General features: G+C 49.9%; 1 protein-coding gene across 1 annotated transcript in view; it reads right to left on the bottom strand.

Moving 5' to 3' along the window:
- Positions 1 to 19,784, bottom strand: part of MYRFL (myelin regulatory factor like) — an 874,676-nt gene that overhangs the window by 431,665 nt on the left and 423,227 nt on the right. The window contains exons 6-7 of the mRNA XM_078673905.1: positions 13,615 to 13,762; positions 10,942 to 11,137 (exon numbers count right to left, since the gene is read on the bottom strand). Of these exons, the coding sequence (XP_078530031.1) occupies positions 10,942 to 11,137; positions 13,615 to 13,762 (344 nt within the window). The remainder of the gene's footprint in view (positions 1 to 10,941; positions 11,138 to 13,614; positions 13,763 to 19,784) is intronic.

Genomic DNA, 19,784 nt, shown 5'->3' with positions numbered 1-19,784 from the left:
TTGTGGGAGACTACCCTCGGATAAGCAAGCAGGGGGGGCCCATTCTTTGTCAGTCAGAATCCTGCTCATGTTCGTGTCCCACTTAGCCCGCAAATGAGATAGGGTTGAGGGTATATGTGCTGGTATGCCTCAGACAAACCACCCCATCAGGTGTCTACGAGGGCCCATCAGGTGTATCAAGTGCACGCGTTCATGTGTAAGTGATTTAGCCCCATCAAGAGCCCAGTCCTGCTTGATATATCTTATTAGACTAGCATGTTGTAAAAATGTGTTAGGGAGCCCCTGCTTGTGCACAAAATCAGCATGGGTATTGTTGGAAACGGGATTCCCTGGCTGGCCAGGGCTTTCGCCAAAGTCAGTCAGAGACCACCACTCCCAAGTCAGGGCAAGGGAGTTACACGCCAAGATAACCCCTGCTCACCCTCTAGGTAACGTGGCGCGAGCAGCAAGGCTAAACTTGGAGGCGATGTAAGTTAAGTATTTGCGCACGCACCCCAGCAACAACACCCAAAGGCCCACCACAAAGGAAACTCCACACAAGGTTATATAAAAATAGCCTTTGTATTATAATAAATATACATCAGATAAAACACACATATTGTTACACTGTGCCAACAGGCACGGGCGGAATTTACAAGGGATATTGTACAGGACAGGGCCACTTGGACCACTGTCAGGGGTATCAGCACTTTTAGAACTTTGTAGAAAGTAAAATCAGTGTAGCACACAATATAAAAATAGAGCACACCACCAGTAATCACTGGTAACAGGACCTCACTAGCACCACCTGTACTAGGGCGAAAACAACCACCTACACTTCACAATACCTGTAGGGGTGTAAGAACAGAACACATGATGCAATGCATAACATTCATTCAGAGGTGTATGAAGGGAAAACACATGATGGATCACAATACATTCAGAGGTGTAAAATCAATAACAATTGCGCCAAACTCACAAGTCACCACCTGTGACTGTCCCTGTGTCCCAATGTCAGGGCCTAAACGTAGCAGTTGCCCACAAAGTGCTGGGCAACTGGTGCAGGGAAAGTTTAGAACAACGTTGGAGCCTCTCAGGGCTCCTGGACAAGAAATGGGGCCCCAGAGCCTCTCAGGGCTCTCAAACAAGGGGGGCGCTCGAGCCTCTCTCAGGGCTCGCCAAGCAAAAGGGCTGGAGCCTCACTGGGCACCAGAATGAGGGAATGGCACCCTCAGAGCCTCTCTGGGCTCGCAGAACAACGAAATGCCGCCTGGATGGGGGGAGTCCCTCTCTGGGGACTCTAAGCAAAAATATGCCCAGTGGAGCCTCGTGGGCTCTGTTTCACAAATGTCCCCCCAAGAGCCTCGCAGGCTCTAAAGAGAAATGCGGCCGTCGTTGGAGCCTTCCAGGCTCAGAACAAATAAATGCCCGGGCCCCCACAGGGCCTTTAAAGAACAATGGTGCCCCCTTCGTTGGAGTCCCCCCTCTGGGGACTCGAAAACAACTGGCACCTCGAGCCCCTCAGGACTCTATACACAGAAATGCCCTCAAGAGCCTCTCGTGGCTCTGACAAATGTGGCGCCGTGAGCCTCGCACTGGAGGGGAGGGGCGGGCATCGTCAATGTGCCCCGACGCCCCCCTCTCCCTGAGCAGTCACTCACCGGCTTCTGTCGGTGCTCCCTCGGTCTGGGGAGTAGCGCGTCTCCTCTTGGGCGGCGGGGCTTTCCTCACGGCAATGGAGCCCCGCCTGCACCTTTTCGCCGCCTCTCCTCGCTGGGCTCCGGGGCTCTCCCTCGTCCTCGGGAGCCCCGGGGGCGGGACGCAGGCTGCAAGGCGGGACTTCCGGTCGGCCTCTCCTGGGCCGCGCTGGGATTGGTCGGACCCCCAACCACTTCCGGGTCGCCGCGGGCAGCGCGGCGGCTCGCTTCTTAGGCAGGCAGGCGGGCTCCCATGATCCGAGGAGTGGGCTCCCTCGTGGATCAAATCACAAACAGTCAAAACAAAGCGGCAATGAGCGGGGTGGCACCCGCGCCGCCAAATCGCCACACGGGGCAGTCAGATGCCAGGTGGGCACCGGCTGTGCACACCCAGCGCTAGCAGCGCTAGAAACGAAGGGTAGGCGCTCCCAAGCGCCTACAGGACAAAACACAGCGCTCACAGCGCTATGGCCAAAATCAAGCGCTTTCAAGCGCTAGGCAGGCGATTTCAGCGCTCTCCAGCCCTGAAGGGCAGAGAGCAGCGCTCTCAGGCTGCAGGCAAAGAATCCTCAGTGCTCCCCAGCACTGGAGGACAGGACAAGGCTCCAGCAGGGGCTGGAGGCAGGCAGGGGGGCAAGGCTGGGCCAGAGCCAGCACACTGGGTCTCCAGGCAGGGACACAGTCCAAGTGGCGGTCCTCCTGGCCCCAGCAGCAGCAACAGCCCCCTCTGGCAGGATCCAAAAGCAGAACATTTTCCAAGGGGACACAGCCCCTTCTTATACTAACAAATCCTTTGTTTCAAGGTGCAGGGCGGGGGGAAAACCAGTTGCAGCTGGCTCTGGAGCACTCTTGATGGCCCAACCACCCATTTCTTTCACTGGGGAGGCTAGGGTCGTTAGACACACCACAGGGGGGCGGAGCCAGCATTGTGTGGGGAAAACCCAGCCCATCCAGGACACAGGTACACTCCTCCCACACATCACTCATGCTAATCTCCCACTCACCACCGGGCAGACCCATCCAGACTTCCTGGAGCCTGGCATGCCAGCCAGCTCCAGCCAATCACTCTCCAGCACCCTCACAGCACACGCACATCAATGTCCAGAAGTAGCACTTCCCTTCTAGACACATACATGCCGCAGACACCATCTCGCAGCATTCACTCTCACGAGTTTACACATACTAAACTCGAGCCTGCACTCCCCACGCATCAGGAACTACCAGGGACACACACATTCCCCATGCATTCCTATGGGAGGGCAGGCCAGCCATACTACACGCACGCACTTTCACTCTGGTACCCAGGGAAAAGTGCGCAGAGACCCAAAAATCACTGACACAGGGTCACAAATAACAGCAAAAAGTTTAGGGGTGAACCTGCCCTGCGGGCCAAGTCCAACAGGTATGTAGAGTGCCATCTCCGAATAGTGCACCGACATTGGACACCCCAGCTGGCTCCCACCTGGAGAGTCGCCGAAGAGTCAGTATCCTGATAGAAGTGGGGAGTCCCAGAAGCAGAATGTTGGGTGCATATAGTGTGGTGGGTGCAGTGTATTTCAGGGCTTGCCTCCAGTATGTCAGTGCCACTTTTAATAGTGGTGGGTTTGTGATTGGATCATTTCCAGAGGGGCACAGCAGCTTATGTAGTGCACCTCATGCGACCATACCAGGAGTGTTTGCTATCTCCTGTAGGCTACGGCCCGCTAGCCAGTAAGAGAGCCACTGCAGTTGGCTCGCCATGCAGTAGTTCCTGATGTCTGGAGCTCCCATGCCACCAGCATCGGTGACAGTTGTAATTTTGCCAGACTGGCTCGGCACCAATCCGCGCCCCATATTAAGTGAGCCAATAGCTTATTCAGTGTTTTGAAAGTAGCAGATGGGATCACTATCAGTAAATTGGTGAAAAAGTATAGCATGCACGGCAACATGACCAGTTTTACAATGGCTAAACACACTGCCACCAATAAGGGGAGTGTTGTCCAAAAAGTGAATTGGGATCACAAGGGGGTGATAGTTTTCTATATGTTCCCATCAAGTATGTCCCATTGGGTTCTTTAGTCTCAAACTCCCAGGTATTTGTAAGTGATGGGAGCAACTATCATCTCAGCCTCCCCAAAGGGGATCACCCGTTGTGAGAAATCCTACTCAACAGAGTACCTGACTAATTTATCCAAGTTAATGGCAAGCCCTGAGATTGAATGAAACTGGGATAATAACTGGGCCACAGTCTGAACACTGCTCCGAAGGTCATTGGTGTATAATATATCATCGGTATATAGGGAAAGCACATGAGGCCTCTGCCCTATCGGGATACCCCAATTTCCCACATAGCAAAGCAGCTTATGAGCAAGGGGCCCTAAAGCCAGTACGAAAAGGATAGGGGTTAGTGGGCACCACTGTCGAGTTCCCCGCTGAATCTTGTACGGACCTGAGATGTTTGCTCCCATGCAAGCCTGTGCCATTGGGAAAGTATATAATAGTTTACCACATCGGAGAAATCCTTGGGGATCCCGTATCTTGCGAGGGCTCCTGTCATGTCTTCCCAGCTAAGGGAATAGAAAGCTTGGCTTAGGTCTAAGGAGAGGCATCCTGCCTTCAGGAGATGATCCGGGAGCGCCCACATTACTTGGTATGGTCTACGGAGGTTTAAAGATGTAATCCGGCTGGGCACAAATCCATATTGAATTACATGTATGAGTTTTGAGAAAAAGGGGAGGAGGCGGCTAGCCAGAACTTTGCTTAATATTTTAAATTCTGTGTTTAGGAGCGACAAGGGTCTATATGCCATGATGTCTGTATGGTCTCTGCCTGGTTTCAGCAGCGATATTAATAGAGTTTGTACTGTAGTTGGGGGAGGGTGACCCTCTCTAGTGAGGCGCGGTGCAGTAACTCTAACCGGGGCTCCAGGTAAGTGGCATAGGCTGCATAAAACTCCACAAGAAGGACATCTAACCATGTTTTTTTTGACAGAGAACGTCCTTAATTGCCTCCCGGATCTCTGTTGCCGAGATCAGTACTTCAAGTGGCGCTCCTTCCACCACGGATAACTGAGGCAACTGCATCATATGTAAGAAATAAATGAGTGCTTGTGTGTCCGCCACCATCGGGCCTTGTATAAATATAAATTTCAAGTATGGGCGATGTTGAGGGAATCCTTGATCATTCGGGCAAGAAGTGATCCTGCTCTTTCTGAGTCCATATGAACCTTTTGTGTGCATGCACAATAGTCCACCTGTCGGAGATGCTCCGGCAGGTCCGCCTATTCAAGGTGCGAATCCTGTAGGCTCTTCAAGCCTGCCAGGGAAGCCGTAGCATCCTGCTCCAGAGTGACCGGGTTTGCCTCCACTCTATTCAAATCACACAGGATAGTATGTTGTGCACCAACATAGAACCAATCACGGTCCCCCTCCTTACCACTTTGAATGTCTCCCATTCTATCAGTGGTGTGGAGGCTGTACTAGCATTGTTCAAAAAATAGGTCTCCATAGTGGTGGCCATATGTGACCAGAAGAAGCAGTTTTACAGTAGATGGGGAATAAATGTCCAGGTCAGGACAGGACATAGGGAGTTCTAATGAGTTATGGTCTCATAGCCTTTTCCCGAGATAGGTAGTGCGAGTTATGTGTGGCAATAATGTGGGGAGCATAAGACTTAGCTTATGTGGGTATGCAGTGTGTGTGTGTTGTTGAGTAGAAAGATTATTCACGCATTCCAGCATTTCTACTACGCCATGCATCCACCAATGAGTAACCTTGTACCCACGTTAACATGGCTTGGCTTGCTAGACCGTTGCATGTCCCGGAAGCAGCTGATGTGAACGGTATAGTTTTATGTCTAACACTGCGTTATAGTCTCCACCTAGTATGCGTAGATACATTGTTCAGTCCCCTAGCACTATACTGACTCATGCCAGAAAGGCATCTTGTTCAGTATTCGGGTCATAAATGCCGCCCAGTACCACATGTGCACCATTTAGCTTGCCCAGGATCAATGCGTATCTACCATCAGTGTCTATATGTTTGTATAGGACCGCACAGGGACCACCCGCCCTTGTCCACACTGCTGCACAACTCACAAACACAGAGTATTTAGTAAAGTATAATTGTCCTCTCCATTTCTTGCAGAGTTTATAAGACTCCGAAGAATTTAGGCTGTTTCTTGTAAAAAAAAATACTATCTGGGACTTAGGCCTGCAAAGCTGGGCGTATATTCGGTGCCGCTTCACATTCCAGGTTGCAAAGTTATAGTGGTGTAGCATAGCCATGTGTGTCAGAGTAGATGCAGATAGTGCTGCCCCTCTATGGCAGCAGCCCGAAGGGGTTGAGATAGTGTAAACTGCGAAGGTTCACCCACTGTGGCTCCATCATTACGAACAATGAAATCCCCAATACCCGATCCAACCTAAAAACTGTGTTCGACCAAACATAAGCCTTAGAAGGCAACCGTTGTGACAAGTTGTATGAATTCGCCTGGGGGGTTAAATTAAATGCATTGGCTATCCGCATCTGCCAGTAAGTCCTTAGGATGTGTCCTATACTGATGGGCTCCTGGGCCGATGATCCAAACAGCCAAGCCCCCATAAAAACTGGTTGGCATAGAGATTCAAATCTGTCCATCCGTGCCAGTGATGCATAAGACTAGAGTTATTGTCCCCTGCCACATACAGTTACCGGAGCATGCAAACAGTCCATGAGTATAGGGATTGCATCCAGGATGCTTCATGTATTCATGGGTCTCGGGGAGCGGCAAGGGCAATACAGGCATCCATGCATCAGTTCACCCAATCTGTGGTGAAGGGACTGTGTCAGCTCAACATTTATTTAAACCTTTGCATGGTTATCAATGAGAAGAATGCAAGGCTGCTGTCAGGGTATGTGTGTGCCGTGCCATCTGATGATGTCCCATCCTCACCCGGAGATCTGGGGTCCCGCAGCGCAGCCGCTGTGTGGAACGTCACTCATCTGCCCTCTAGCATCTGTTCTGGGGTGGGCAGGGACATGCCATTGCGGCGAGATTGCATTGTGCAGCGTTGATCAACTAGTTCACACCGTGGGTTGCACGTAGGCTCTACCAGTATTGTGAGATCTGGGAAATTGGCATCAATCCAGGACCATGCTGCCTCGGGGTCCTCAAAGAACTGGCTTGTATGGTCATGGATGATTTTGAGGTGAGCCGAGAATAGGAGGGCATATTTTAGATTGAGATGCTGTAGGTGTTTCTTGACCCCTAGGTAAGAGGTCCTTTGGCGTTGAACGTGTATAGCATAATCTGGGAACAAAGAGATTCTGGCATTCTCGAATAGTATAGGTGCATGGCCTTGGCGTTACGGAGAAAAGTGTCTCTGTCCTTATAATTGAGGATCTGAGCCACGATTGGCCTGAGTGGGGCTGCCTGGGAAAGACTCCCAGTGGGGACCCTGTGCGCCCTTTCAATGCTAAACATTACAGCAAGACCGTCAGGGACCACCACAGTGCGCAACCAGTGTTCGATAATTTGTGTGGGGTTATTGCCTTTGCTGTTTTCGGGCAGGCCAATTATTCTTATGTTGTTTTTTCATGAGCGCCCTTCAGCGTCCTCTGCCAGGTGCCGGTGTTCTTCAACCTGGTGTTGAAGCCGAGCAACCACCTCAGATTGTTCCTTGTGCCATGGGGCCATGTTGGAGAGTGTCGTTGAACTGAGTCGAACCTTCTCAGTTGACTGCTTGTGATCGGCCCTAAGGAGGCTGAAATCGGTAATGAGAGTTCCCACTTGTTGCTCCAGTACCACCCGGTTCTCCCTGAGTTCCTTGAGGGTGACATCTAGCTTGTTAGAGGTGAGATCCAATGTAGGGGGTACAACATAATCTGCGGTTGTGGAAGATGAACCATCATTAAACTAGTGTGTGCCCCATCCGAGAGTCCATGATCCAACTGTTTCCCCTTGGTGCGGCCTATTCTTCGACGGTAGGTTGTTTAGGTTAGGCCCTCCACTGCACACCGAGAGGCTGCACCCAAAAGCTGGAGGGATTAAAAGGGCTACCATGGTATTCCCCCATCCCGGAGTACTCACAGTAGCAATACTCCATGTCAGGGCAGCTAGTTTCAAGGGTCCGGTCTTCTCGCAGGTGAAGAGGCACGGGGCTAGGATCTGGACGGTCCCACCTCGGGCACCCCTGAAAATCTCTCCCTGCTCAAGGCCGTCGTAATCAGAGAGCTGTCTCTTGGGTACTACAACAGTCTCCACCTGTGAGATCACAGTACCCCTAGAGGAGTGGTGCAGACCTCACAGCTCACCTCTGCCTGTACTGCAGTTCCCAGTGGAGGACTGCAGCTAATGTTGGTGCTTGTTAGGTGCACGCAGGCCTCAGTGCGATCGTCCAATAGGCCTTGTGTGGCACTAAAGCTCCTCATGACAGGAAGATAGTGCCTAGTCTCTCTTCAGGATAGGCCAGAACTCAATGCAGGCCACATCGTTCCTCTGCCCGGGCCCTCAAACCATCTAGGGAGCAGCGCAGCAGCGCCTCATCCCCAGCAGGGGGAGGGCTTTAGGGGCTCCAGGGGAGGAGGAACCACACAGGACTCCAGGGTCCAGGGATGTGCAGTCCAGCAGAGGTAGCCACCCAACAGCGAACAAGCCTGGAGTCCCACAGCATTGCAGAGCACAGTCAGGAACCAGGGGGCAGTCTGCCACCCGCACCGGATGCCAAAAACTGCTTGTCGTGTGTCCAGTGCTCAGGCCCAGACATCCACAGCCCCTTCGGCACGTCAGATACAGCAGGCCTCTGCCGGATCAAGCAGCGGACTCAGGGGACCGGCAGCCTCATGCAGCCCAAGCCTGAGACTGCCAGAACAGGCCCCTGGGCACTCCCAGACTGGCCCAGAGTGGGGACCACACCTCCACAGACACGGGCCGGCCAGCTCACCGACTGGCCCGCTCGCCCAGCTGAAGCTGCCAGCTGAGTCCCGATTACACTGTCCCCAAGTGCAGGAGCCCGACAGGCAGCAGAAGTCAGCTCTAAGGGTTTGCAGCACAGCCAGTGGCAGACGGCTCAATCTGGGCACTGTTTAGTCCTGGAGAGCCCAGAAGATCAACTTGCAGCCGTGTCAGCAAGGCACCAGCAGCAGCTCCAACCGTGTAGGCCGACCGACTACCAGTGCAGTCCAATTTGCAGCAGCGCTGCCGGTCAGGCACCGGAGGCGGCCAGTAGGGGTCTGCGGCCCGTCTGAAGGTGCAATCTGAGGTACGGGGCAAGGTGGATGGCTGGGAATATCGGGGGATTCAGCACGGATATCAGGCCCAGGCCCGGGAACTACTTTCCTAGATTTACACTATCATCAGTGGTTGGCCACGCCCCTAGGTCCTCATTATTTCAGTGTCATAAAAGTCATCTTTAAGGAATCACTAGAGAAGCAATTGGTGAACTAAATAGTTTAGTAAGTTCATATACAATACTTAGCACCTTGTTCAGAGGGAACAATTTAATTAAAAAGTTGGGAATATAATTTTGATAATGTTTGTCAACATTTGCATAGCTGCATTTTTTCAGTCACTGTAACGGTTATTACCAGAAATTCAGAAGGCACAGAAACGTAGAAATTCGACATCTGCCAGCAGGGGGAAAATAAATAGACTTCATGTCCCAGCCGTCAAGTAAGACTGGCATCTAATCAGGCCAAACGATTTCAATGGCAACTAGTCATCTCTCATCGACCTGTGTCCGGTTCATAAAACCTGCCTGGTGCAGGGCCTCATCACACAAACAGGAGCAAGTAATTGTGCGTGGCTCTATCATTTTAGTGTGGAGAAGCCCCAATAAAATGCATAAATCACACATAATTGGTACCAGCACTAACCCGTGATGCTTGATACTTGGCAGGACTGCTGCTTCCTGCACCTGTGTTGAAGAGTTAGCACAAGTGTGGCGCTGAACGCAGCTTAATGCCTCAGGCAACATGTACTCCAAAACTTCTTGTCCCTGTGTTACGTCTCCAAGACGTGAACAGACATGCTCCAGAGTACCGGGTGGCCTCATAGGTACCCCGAGAGGACAGATTCTCCTGTAAATGTGTAAGAGATTAAGGCTCACATGTACGAAACATTTTTGTTGTTGCAAACGGCCCGATTCTCAGAATCTGGACATTTGAGATCGCAAAAATGCTTTTTGGCATGTACAAAGCCCAAATAGTGACTCAGTAACTTGTTACCAAATCGCAATTTGGGTTTTGCGATTTGGTATTTGGAAGGGGCTTGTTTAGGGCGCGCCTTCCTAATAGCGAATCGCAGTGGTATGTGTGAATGTTTTGCAACCACAATGCGTCACAAACCATTTGCAAATTACGGCCTCAAGAGACAGCGTCCCCTTTGAGAATGGTCGGTAAAACATTTTTAAGAGCAGACCAGCAACTGCCTGCTCTTAAAAAATGAAAAGAACACTTTTAATTTATATTTTTTTAAACGCATCCCTTTGAGGTAAACGGGCCGCATTAAAAAAAAAATGGTTGCTTTATTTAAAAACAATCACAGATATGGTGGTCTGCTGACCCCAGCAGACCATCAGCCCTGTGATGAGTGTGATTACTAATGGGTCGCAAATTGCGGCCTACCTGATTGATATTCATGAGGCAGAACAATTTGCAACCCATTTGGAATCCCTAGTAAAATGTAAGTTTTCTTTCATTATGAATTGCTATTTCCTAATTGTGATTCGCTAAGAATAGCTATTAGGAAATTGCAGTTCTGAAGTTTTGCACATGTGGCCCTAAAACTGAGTTGGAGGTGAGGGTCATTCAATTGCACATGTGCTAAATTCACACTACTCCTGTTGTTTCCTAGAGATAGAATAGACAACTCAGAACCATGTGGAGAGCATGTGTGGGCCGCGAGTGAGCCTGATGGGCACAGTGCCTACCAAAGCAGCACCCAGGAAGGCTGTTATGATTTTGTTACTAGTAGTCTGTAGTATTGTATATACGAAGAACTTTCTTTCTTGAAAAGATCAGCACTGGTCGGGGCATTCATCTTATTGGGTTGCTAAGCTCTGAGCTCAAACACCCTCACACTAGTTCCCTGAGAAGCCTGTGACTACTCACCCTCGCTAGTCTGAGAGTCATGTGCGGAAAGAGTTGAACTTGGCCCAGTTTGCTGAGCCTTAGTAAGAATGTCCCTGGAATATCAGGGGAATATTACCTCAAACCCTATGACCTGTCCATGTAGCTGAGCTATAGTCTGACGACCTTAAATGACTGCAAAGGGCACTGTGAAGAAACAAACTGCATAAAAGCCGTACCTTAAATCCATAGACTTTCATGTAAAACTTCTCAAGGGCGTTGAGGCCTAGCTGTGTTTTTACATATTTTGGACTTCCAATCATCCTGACATGTACCGTGATCTGGAAATGATTCTTTTTCTGGCAGACAAACGCATCATCAAGTGTAGAAAAATTAAAGCCTTTATCTGTAACAACCTGGTAACCCACAGTTGGCCTGCAGAACGAGAAGAGAGAATATGGTGAACATATGGAGATCACTATTTGCATTTCACCTCACATGTTTTAAAACAATTAGATGTTTTGTATTAATTTAATTAAAATTGACAACTGTTCCTTTTATGTAGAATCATACATTTATGTAGGCTTCATCAATGACTTCTATGTGAATTAATCAGTATTTCTTTTACTGACCTATTTCTTGACCTGATCATTAAAAAACAACAGCGCCTGCACTCCATACTCTATGTAGACTCTCTCAACCTCATGTGCTTTCACGCTTATGGAGTGCCACTTTCATGTGCACTTTGCGAATTTTCATATTTTAAAGTTTTAGTGGGATTCATTTCTTCGACTGCGTATTCACTTTGGAGGAAATTTCCCTCTATGCTGGATTAGACTTGGCTTCTACAAAGGTATCTTATTTAATTTCTAACATTGATCACGAGTTAGAAGAGAGTGTTAATAAGTGTTGGTTGTAAGGAATAGCAAACTCTCAGGAATTCAATCTCATATTCAATCTCATATGAAAGACAACTCAACTACTGTCATGTTCAAGACACCACTATCACACAAATGCTTCAGTATTACAACTACATATATATGCGACAGACACGATTTCATATTTACTTATGTTTTATATAATTTTGGAAATCATTACATTACACCACATAAAGTAGTTTAGTTAGGTAGGCGTGGGTGACTTCGCTTTTGTGGCCAGTATGCATGTTTTCCTCTGTTTTGCATCTGCAAAATCAAAAATGTCTAGCAAAATATTTAGTGGTACCCAAAATTTAGTGACCAGCTCACCAATTCTCTGTGTTTCACAGTTCGCTCTGTAATTTGTCAAAACACCCCAGGGGCCATATGTTATTCCTGCAGCTCTTTTTAAAACTAATACTCCTCTTGGGGAAACTTGGTTTAACCATTTACTTTGATCCATTTTTAAACACTTCCATGATCCCGACACCTGGAAAGGGTCAATCTTACATCTTTTATACAATCAGAGGGATCCCTCTAAATTATCAATTTACTGTCTAATCACTTTGTTGGTGATGGTGTTATGTAAGTATCATTGATGTAAAAAAATCAACAACAAAAATCAAGAACAAGCAGGATGAGTATACAGCAAGCTATGACATCACATGGGGTGTCAAAAGATTGAATGGGGAGAGCGGTCAAATGGTTAAGATAAAAAACTCAACTCAGCTATCAAAGGAAATTTCTTGTGATTCAGAACCAGTGAAGGTCTTTTAGGTGTGAAGAAACTTAGGCCTGAATTAGAGCTTAGCAGACAGGTCTCACAAACATGACAGATATCCTATCTGCCTTATATACAAGTGCATAATATGGTAATGCACTTGTAATAAGGCGGAGGGATATCCATCATGTTTATGATGCAGTAGTAGCTGCTAAACTCTAAATCAGGCCGTCTGTAACTATCAATGAAGCATCAGATATGATATGAAGTGTGTACCCGGGTGATACCTGTAAATTCTGAAGAGAGGAGCCGATGCCCACCTACAAATATGAAGCCAGTGAGCTGCAATGAGTAAGCATTCTAGAAGAAACAAAACTGAATCTAATAGCTTGAACGATTATGTATGGTAACTCGTACCCTTGGTGTTTTGTTTAGGTATTAACACCTGAATAAATGTATGTGATTTTGTTTTATTGTATATAATAATGCTGCAACAGGTTGCAGCTTATCAATGACATGTTGATACAGTAATAGAATAAAAATATTTCTTTGGTGAGAATATTTAGTATGCTCATGTTTCTATCTCACCATCATTTGTAGCGCCTGCTTACATGACAGCCTGCTAAATGTTCAGTGGGCTGTGAAATGAAATGAGGATGCTGAGCTGATGACTGCACTGCTGGGGACCATTCCACTAAAGACTTGAAGCATCAACTCTCCTTGTTACGGATTCTTCTTTAAATGATGGATTACAATAATCTTCTTTCTCTTCATTCTGAATACTGTTATGCCCTCACAGGGACACATTCAGCTAATAATGACTTGGCTTACTGTTAAAATGTTTTTCTAATGAATGTAATTTTTGTTCATGTTTTACGGAGACTCAGTTTGAAATTATTTAGTAGCAGGGACTGTAGACGTCTTCCATTGACATTGGCTTTATATGAATGAATATCTTAATTCTGCGAATTAAAAAAATACCGGGAGGAATCTGTGCCTTTCGACATATTTCCAAACAGCAGAATGAATGTAATGGAAAAAAAACACCCTTGCTCTCAGAGCTCTTCCAAAACAGATATTGTATGCAATATTTAAACCTTTCTTTTAACTTTCTTTATTCGATAATAAGCCCAAGATTACAAGCCCTCACTCTTGATTACATATTCCAACGTTTTCAGTGTATCTCTGGCTTAACCTAGTTCTGTTTCTTAATTATTAGTCAACATAAACAAAATAACTGACTCTAAAATACATGAAAGGTCATTTGCACTTACAGTTTCTCATAATTACTGTTAAATATACTGTTCCAATGTGCAGCTTGGTATGTCTGCCAGGTTATTGACTGATAGCATTTGTCCATATAGGTAGCACTCTGTCCATCACTGTCATATCCATGTGTATCTGCAGCACAGTCTTGGCTCACTGCAACAGAACAAGAGCCAAATAAACGGAAAACCATTCACATTATTAACCACCTTACAAATTTTAAACTTTCAAATCCTAGCACACAATTTCTGTAGGTCCAAACACAGCATAACATCTTAGTAAATCTCCCCATAATCTTGACAAAGTTTGAAGAATCAGCAAAATGATGTATAAAGAAGAGACACAGGTAAAAGAAGCAACCCACTTTGAAGCTTGAAAAATGTATCAACAAGCTGTAGCTGCAGATCCACGAATCGAATTTGCTGCTGGTCTTCCAGTGAAGTAGACCATGCAAAACCACCATATCACATTATCTCCAGCCCTACTATAATATCTGGCATTCTCCTCTTTCTTTTGTATCGTTGTTTTTAGTTCATGATCTAGCTTTTTTTTTCAGTTTAATTAAATGTAGTACTTTTTTAACCACAGCCACAAATGCTTCTAGCCACACTCTATGCATAGAGAGAATGTCTCTGACCTCAAGCCATTGAGAGTGTCAATTGTAGTGATGAAACACATAGAAGACAAGCTGTAGTGTTGCCTAATTTTATGAGGCCTCACCCAAGATGTCCACTAGTGTTCATGGAAGTGATGTCAAAAAACGCATTGAAGTCAACTCGGGTGAAAAAGTGAGTACTGCAGGAAGTTATCTTTTCAATTTCAGGCTTGAGGGACAGATAAGTACCAAGCATGTGGGCAGTGGTGGCTGGCAGAAAACGGGGTTGGGGTGCAGGGGGGAACAGGCGGGGAAGGAGAACAAAGGGGCATATTATCAAGCAGGGCGTTAAAAATTATCGCCGTTTTAGGGACAGATAAATGACGCTAAAGCATCGATAATGGGCTTGATAATATGGCCTTGTGAATTCCAATAGAAAACCCATGTTCTGGTGTGAACAAGGGCCTCTATTGGAATCCTCCAGGGCATAATATCAAGCCCATTATCGCCGCTTTAGCAGCAGTTTTCTGCTGCTGAAACGGCGATAATTTTAATGCCCTGCTTGATAATATGCCCCTCAATATTTAAAAACAAAAAAGAAAGCACTTACCTCCTCGTGCCATGGCCGCCTCTGTCTCTTCTCCCTAGTTGCAGAAGAGTCCAGAAGTACACAGGCATCTATGAGCCAATCACAACTGGGGGTGAGTGTTTGATTTGCTCAAACGCTCCGTCCATCATCCCCTTTTGTATCGCTTCGCAATACCAATCACAACACTGCATTGCAGCGTTGTGACTGGTCTGAACACAGTAGTTCAGCGCTCAGACTAGGACAGGGAGCCCGTGCATGTTCCCCACCCAGGCTGTATTTGGGGAACATGCAAAATGCGCAGGACTGTTTGGTCGGCCATGCACACAGTCCTGTGCACCTAGTGTGCACTGTCCACTCCTCCTTCCTGAGCCACCAGCCCAGCCCTGTCCCGCCGCGCCCGAAAACAAGCCCTGCAGAAATGAAAATAAAATGATAATAACGTTGTTATTATCATTTTATTTTTACCTTTTCCACTGCTCTGAGAGCAATGGGCGACGCTCCTCCTCCTTAGCGAAGGCGCCGTCCCTACATGTGGGGAAGGTAAGCATGTGTGGCAGTGTCCAAATGTGAAAAGAAAAGATTAGGGGAAAGCTCTCAAAGTAAACACAGACAAGAATTCACAGAAGACCTTGAAGCCTAGCTACAGAAAGAGGGGCCGGAATGTTACAAAAGGCAGCTAAGATACGCACGAAGAGAGAATCTAAGAAGATTGAAGCAGTTCGAAAAGGCAACATTTTATGCACAGATAAGGGTATTTAAAACTACAAAGGCCCTGATAGGCAGTTACGGAAAAGAAGAAGCAGGATTCATCAACAAGAACTATTATTCTAAAAAGTTTACACGTGATAAAAGCTATTACAAGTAATCAGAATAAAAATATAAAAAACTAAGAAAGCGTTACTTGCAGCAAAAAATAATTCAGATTTTTGGAGGACATTCTAGTTATTTTGTCACTGTTGTCAAAGTCTTGTGACAATAGCAGATAATGCTTACAATATGTATATCTTGTCATAAAATGTGAACATTAAGAGTGGTAACATTAATAATAGCAGAGATATACTTGAGATAAAGGCGAGTGATAAGGAAGCAGATATTAAAAATATATGAGATGGGGGGCGTGACCAAGATGGCGTCGGAGTAGGACGCTCTTCCCTGCCTCTCCGGCGCCGATCCAGCAAAGCTGCTGATAGCGCGGCACCTGGTATCCAGCTCGGCCCCTACTCGGTGGCGGAGGTCGCCGGTACCCTGCGGTGGAGAGCGGTGCCGTCGGCGAGGTGAGGGATCGCCCGGAGAGGCTGCGGGACCGGCGGAGCTCTGCGGCCTGTGGATCCCCGGGCTAGATTAGCGGAGGCCGGCCCGGCGAGTCGCGGGGCCCGCCGCGACGGAGGAGATCCTTTCCTGCGCCCCGGCCCGCCCTGGGTCATTCTGCATCGGTCCGCCTGGGCTGCGGGCTGTCGGCGGAGGCGGCGAAGGGCGGCTGCAATCACCGGTGGGGCCTGGGGGTGCCGGCGAGTGGCGACCCGGAGAGCAGAGAGGTTCCGGAGACCTCGGTGAGGGGCGGCGCCACTGTGCCCCGCCGGGGTCCGGAGGAGCGCCTGTAGTGCGGCGAGGACCGGGCTCCGCGAGGGCCCCAGGAAGCCTCGTCCTGGTGAGTGACCCCCCGCCCTGGACGGGGGAGGTGCGGAGGGAGCCCGACCAGCTGCGGGGCCCGTCGAGGGACGTATTGGTGGTGCTGCCGGCACCTGGAGTAGCGGCGACCTCGTGACTGCTCCTGGGGTGGTACATGCCCCGGGCCCTTCTGTGGACTGGCACAGCGCCGCTGGTGCTGTGGGGGGTACCCACACGGCGGAAGGTCCTGATCTGCGAGGAGTGTGGGGGCCCGGGGGCACCGGCCAGGAGGTGTAGTAGAGGCCCCGGGCGCTTCCCAGAGGCCGCATTTACCCGGTCTGAGGCTGCTGGGCTCGACGCGTGGAGACAGGCGCCGGCCCTGTGGGGGTGCTAACAGTGGACGACGACTCCAGCAGGACGGGAGCGATCGAGGCTGGCGCGGCCTCCCACGCTGTTGGAGGGATTTGAAGGCTGCGTTTGGTGCCAGGATGGGTGGTGTGTGAGCCGGGGGGACTGCGGCTGCCCATTGCCTGTGCCCGGACTTCCAGAGGGGGCTCCGGTCCTACGCTGCGAGCTGGTGCGGGCTAGGGGTGCTGTTGGGGGTGCGTACCTGGAGGCCCGGAGGTGCTCTGGTTGAGGAGCGTGGCGCCGCCATTTTGCCTGGCTCAACCGACTGTTTGAGTGCGTAGCGCTCGCTCCTGGACTTCTGCTGTCTGGATTGCCTTCGTGCACCGCCTATCCAGGGCTTGTCGTAGCTGACTGGGGGCCCCTTGCCTTCTGGGCTTTGCGCACTCCTATCTCCTGGTGTCTGGGCGCCGGAGATTCGCTGGGAGCCTCTGGCCAGGAGCTGTGTGGCGGACACAGAGTGGGGCTGCCCGCCGGGGCCAACTACTGCGCCTGCAGGCCCAGCTCTGGGTACTGCTTGGTTCTGGTGGTGATTGGTGGAGCGTTCGCCCTGGTGCAAGGCGCCCGACATTATGGCTAACCAGGCCCGCAAGGGACGCGTTCTGAAGGACGGCGCAGCTAGATCGTCACAGCAGCCGGCGTCCCCCGGTGCAAGTGGGTCGCCCAGGATGTCCGATGACGAGGCACCGGCCACTAAGGCTTTTATGACCGAACTTTTTGCTTCCATCAAGGAGGACATCTCCGAGCTGCGGACGCAGCTGGCCTCTGATCTCCGGGAAGTACGGCGAGATGTTGATGGGATTGGAGAAAGGGTGGCGACTCTTGAGGATCATGATTTGAGCACGGCCAATGATGTCCACTTACTCCAGCAAGACGTCATTCGCCTCACGGAGCAGAACTTGGACCTGCAGGCACACATGGAAGATCTTGAGAACCGCTCCCGGCAGAATAACATTCGCATTAAAGCGGTACCGTGGGATGGTGAGTCGGGAGACCTGCGAGGCTATGTGCAGGAGCTGTTGCTGCAGATCCTGGATGAGGACGATGTGAAGGATATCCAGATGGATAGGGTTCATCGCGTTGGTTTGCCCAGGAGAGGGGGGGGGCCGCCCCCTGACATCCTTGTCTGTGTTCATGACTTTCAATTGAAGGAGCGCATCCTCCGGAAGGCTCGGGCCATCGATTCGCTGCAATTTCGTGGCCATCATCCTCAGCTTTTCCAGGACCTAGCAGCGTCTACACTTCAAAAACGGAGGGATTTCCGGCCGGTGACTTCCTTTCTGCGGGAACGCAACATCGCCTACTCTTGGGGGCACCCGTTCCGGATCATCTTCAGATGGCAGAATCGACTGATGCAGATGCGCTCCCTGCGGGAGGCGAGGGAGCTCTTGGGTTTGGAGGAGGTTGCACCGTCCCAGGGGTCGAATGCATCCCCATCTCGGAGGCGACGTCGGACCTCCTCGTGGCATAGAGTGGGGTCCTCTCCGGCGCGGGGGCGCCCGGACCGCGATGCCAGCCAGCAGGAGAGGGGAAATGCAGTGGCATCAGTAGTTTCAGCGACGGTGCCGGCGTCACAGGCCAGCTCTGGAGCGGCGTGACGGTGACTTGATACTGCGGATCGGCGCTGGAGGGGCATGGACCCCCCCGGTCTGGGTGAATGGATGTACTTTCGGAGAAGACTCCCCAGACCGTGACCTTGGGAGGAACCAAGATGGTCTTCCTGACCGGTCCCCGGAGGGGTCGATGTTTCGTGACCTGTGGACCACTGGGACTGATGAGTATTTTCTGCACTGTTTTTGTTTTGTTTACACTTTCACTGTCCCCTTTTCCTTCGGCCTACAGGGGACTTCGGCTGTTGTCTCCTCGCCAGCCCTGGGAGGACTTTTGGGTACTTTGGATGGGTTGTTTGGGGGTTTCCGGGGGGGGGGAGGGTCTTGGGGGGGCTGTTTGGGGTGTTGGGGTTGGGGGTGTGGGGGGGTTCTGGTGGTGACGCGGACGTGTTGTGGATTGTGTCATGTGGTGGTGAGAGGGTAGGTGGGAGGCGCTGTTGGTATGTGAGCTGCGGGGTGATTTGGCACGGGGCTCAAGGTTGGGATTGTGGGGAGAAGGGTTGGCGGGAGTCTGCTTTTCATATGTGTTGTGACCAGGGTTCCTTCTGGCGGGGGTGGTGGGCATGTTCCAGAGTCATAGAGGATTCTAGTTTTTTTGTCTCACGATGCCTGTTAGCTTAGGGACATGGAATGTTAAGGGACTGAACTCTCCGCAGAAAAGGCAAAAGGTGTGGAAATATATAACGGACCACCAATTGGATATAGTGGGACTTCAGGAGACTCACCTTGCACGCAAAGATGAGCTGCGTCTTAAGCATAAGGCATATCCCCTAATATACAGATCCTCTGCGTCCACGAAGCATAAGGGGGTGGCCCTCCTCTTCCATACTTCGCTGCTTTTTCAGCCTGTGGCGGTGCGCACGGATAGGGAGGGCCGTTGGTTGATGGTGAAAGGGCTGGTGCAGGGGAGGCTTTGTACTTTTGTTGTGATGTATGTTCCTAATACTGGCCAGAATAAGTTCTTGCAAGGCTTGCTGCATAAAGTGGGTGATTTTGTTGAAGGGCGGTTGTTCCTCATGGGGGACTGTAATTTGGTGTGGGACAGGGCGCTGGACTGTTCAGGCGCTCGCAGGGCGGATACTGGTGTGTTCTCTGAGCTGTCACGGCAAAAGGTTGCGGACATGGGGTTGGTTGATGGGTGGCGGTTTATGCATCCAACGTCCAGAGATTACACGTTTCATTCTCATGTACACCACTCATATTCACGATTGGATCATGTATTCCTCAGCCAGGCTCTTAGAGGAGATGTCCTTGACTCCACCATACTGCCCATCTCGGTCTCGGACCACAGCATGCTGGTGCTTACTCTGCGCTGGTCGTCGGCAGACACCGGGCAACGGAAATGGTATTTCCCGGCTTCGGTACTTCGGG

This window comes from Lissotriton helveticus, chromosome 1_1 (assembly GCF_964261635.1).
Source record: "Lissotriton helveticus chromosome 1_1, aLisHel1.1, whole genome shotgun sequence".
Taxonomy (NCBI): domain Eukaryota; kingdom Metazoa; phylum Chordata; class Amphibia; order Caudata; family Salamandridae; genus Lissotriton; species Lissotriton helveticus.
This window is presented reverse-complemented; position numbering and strand designations above follow the sequence as displayed.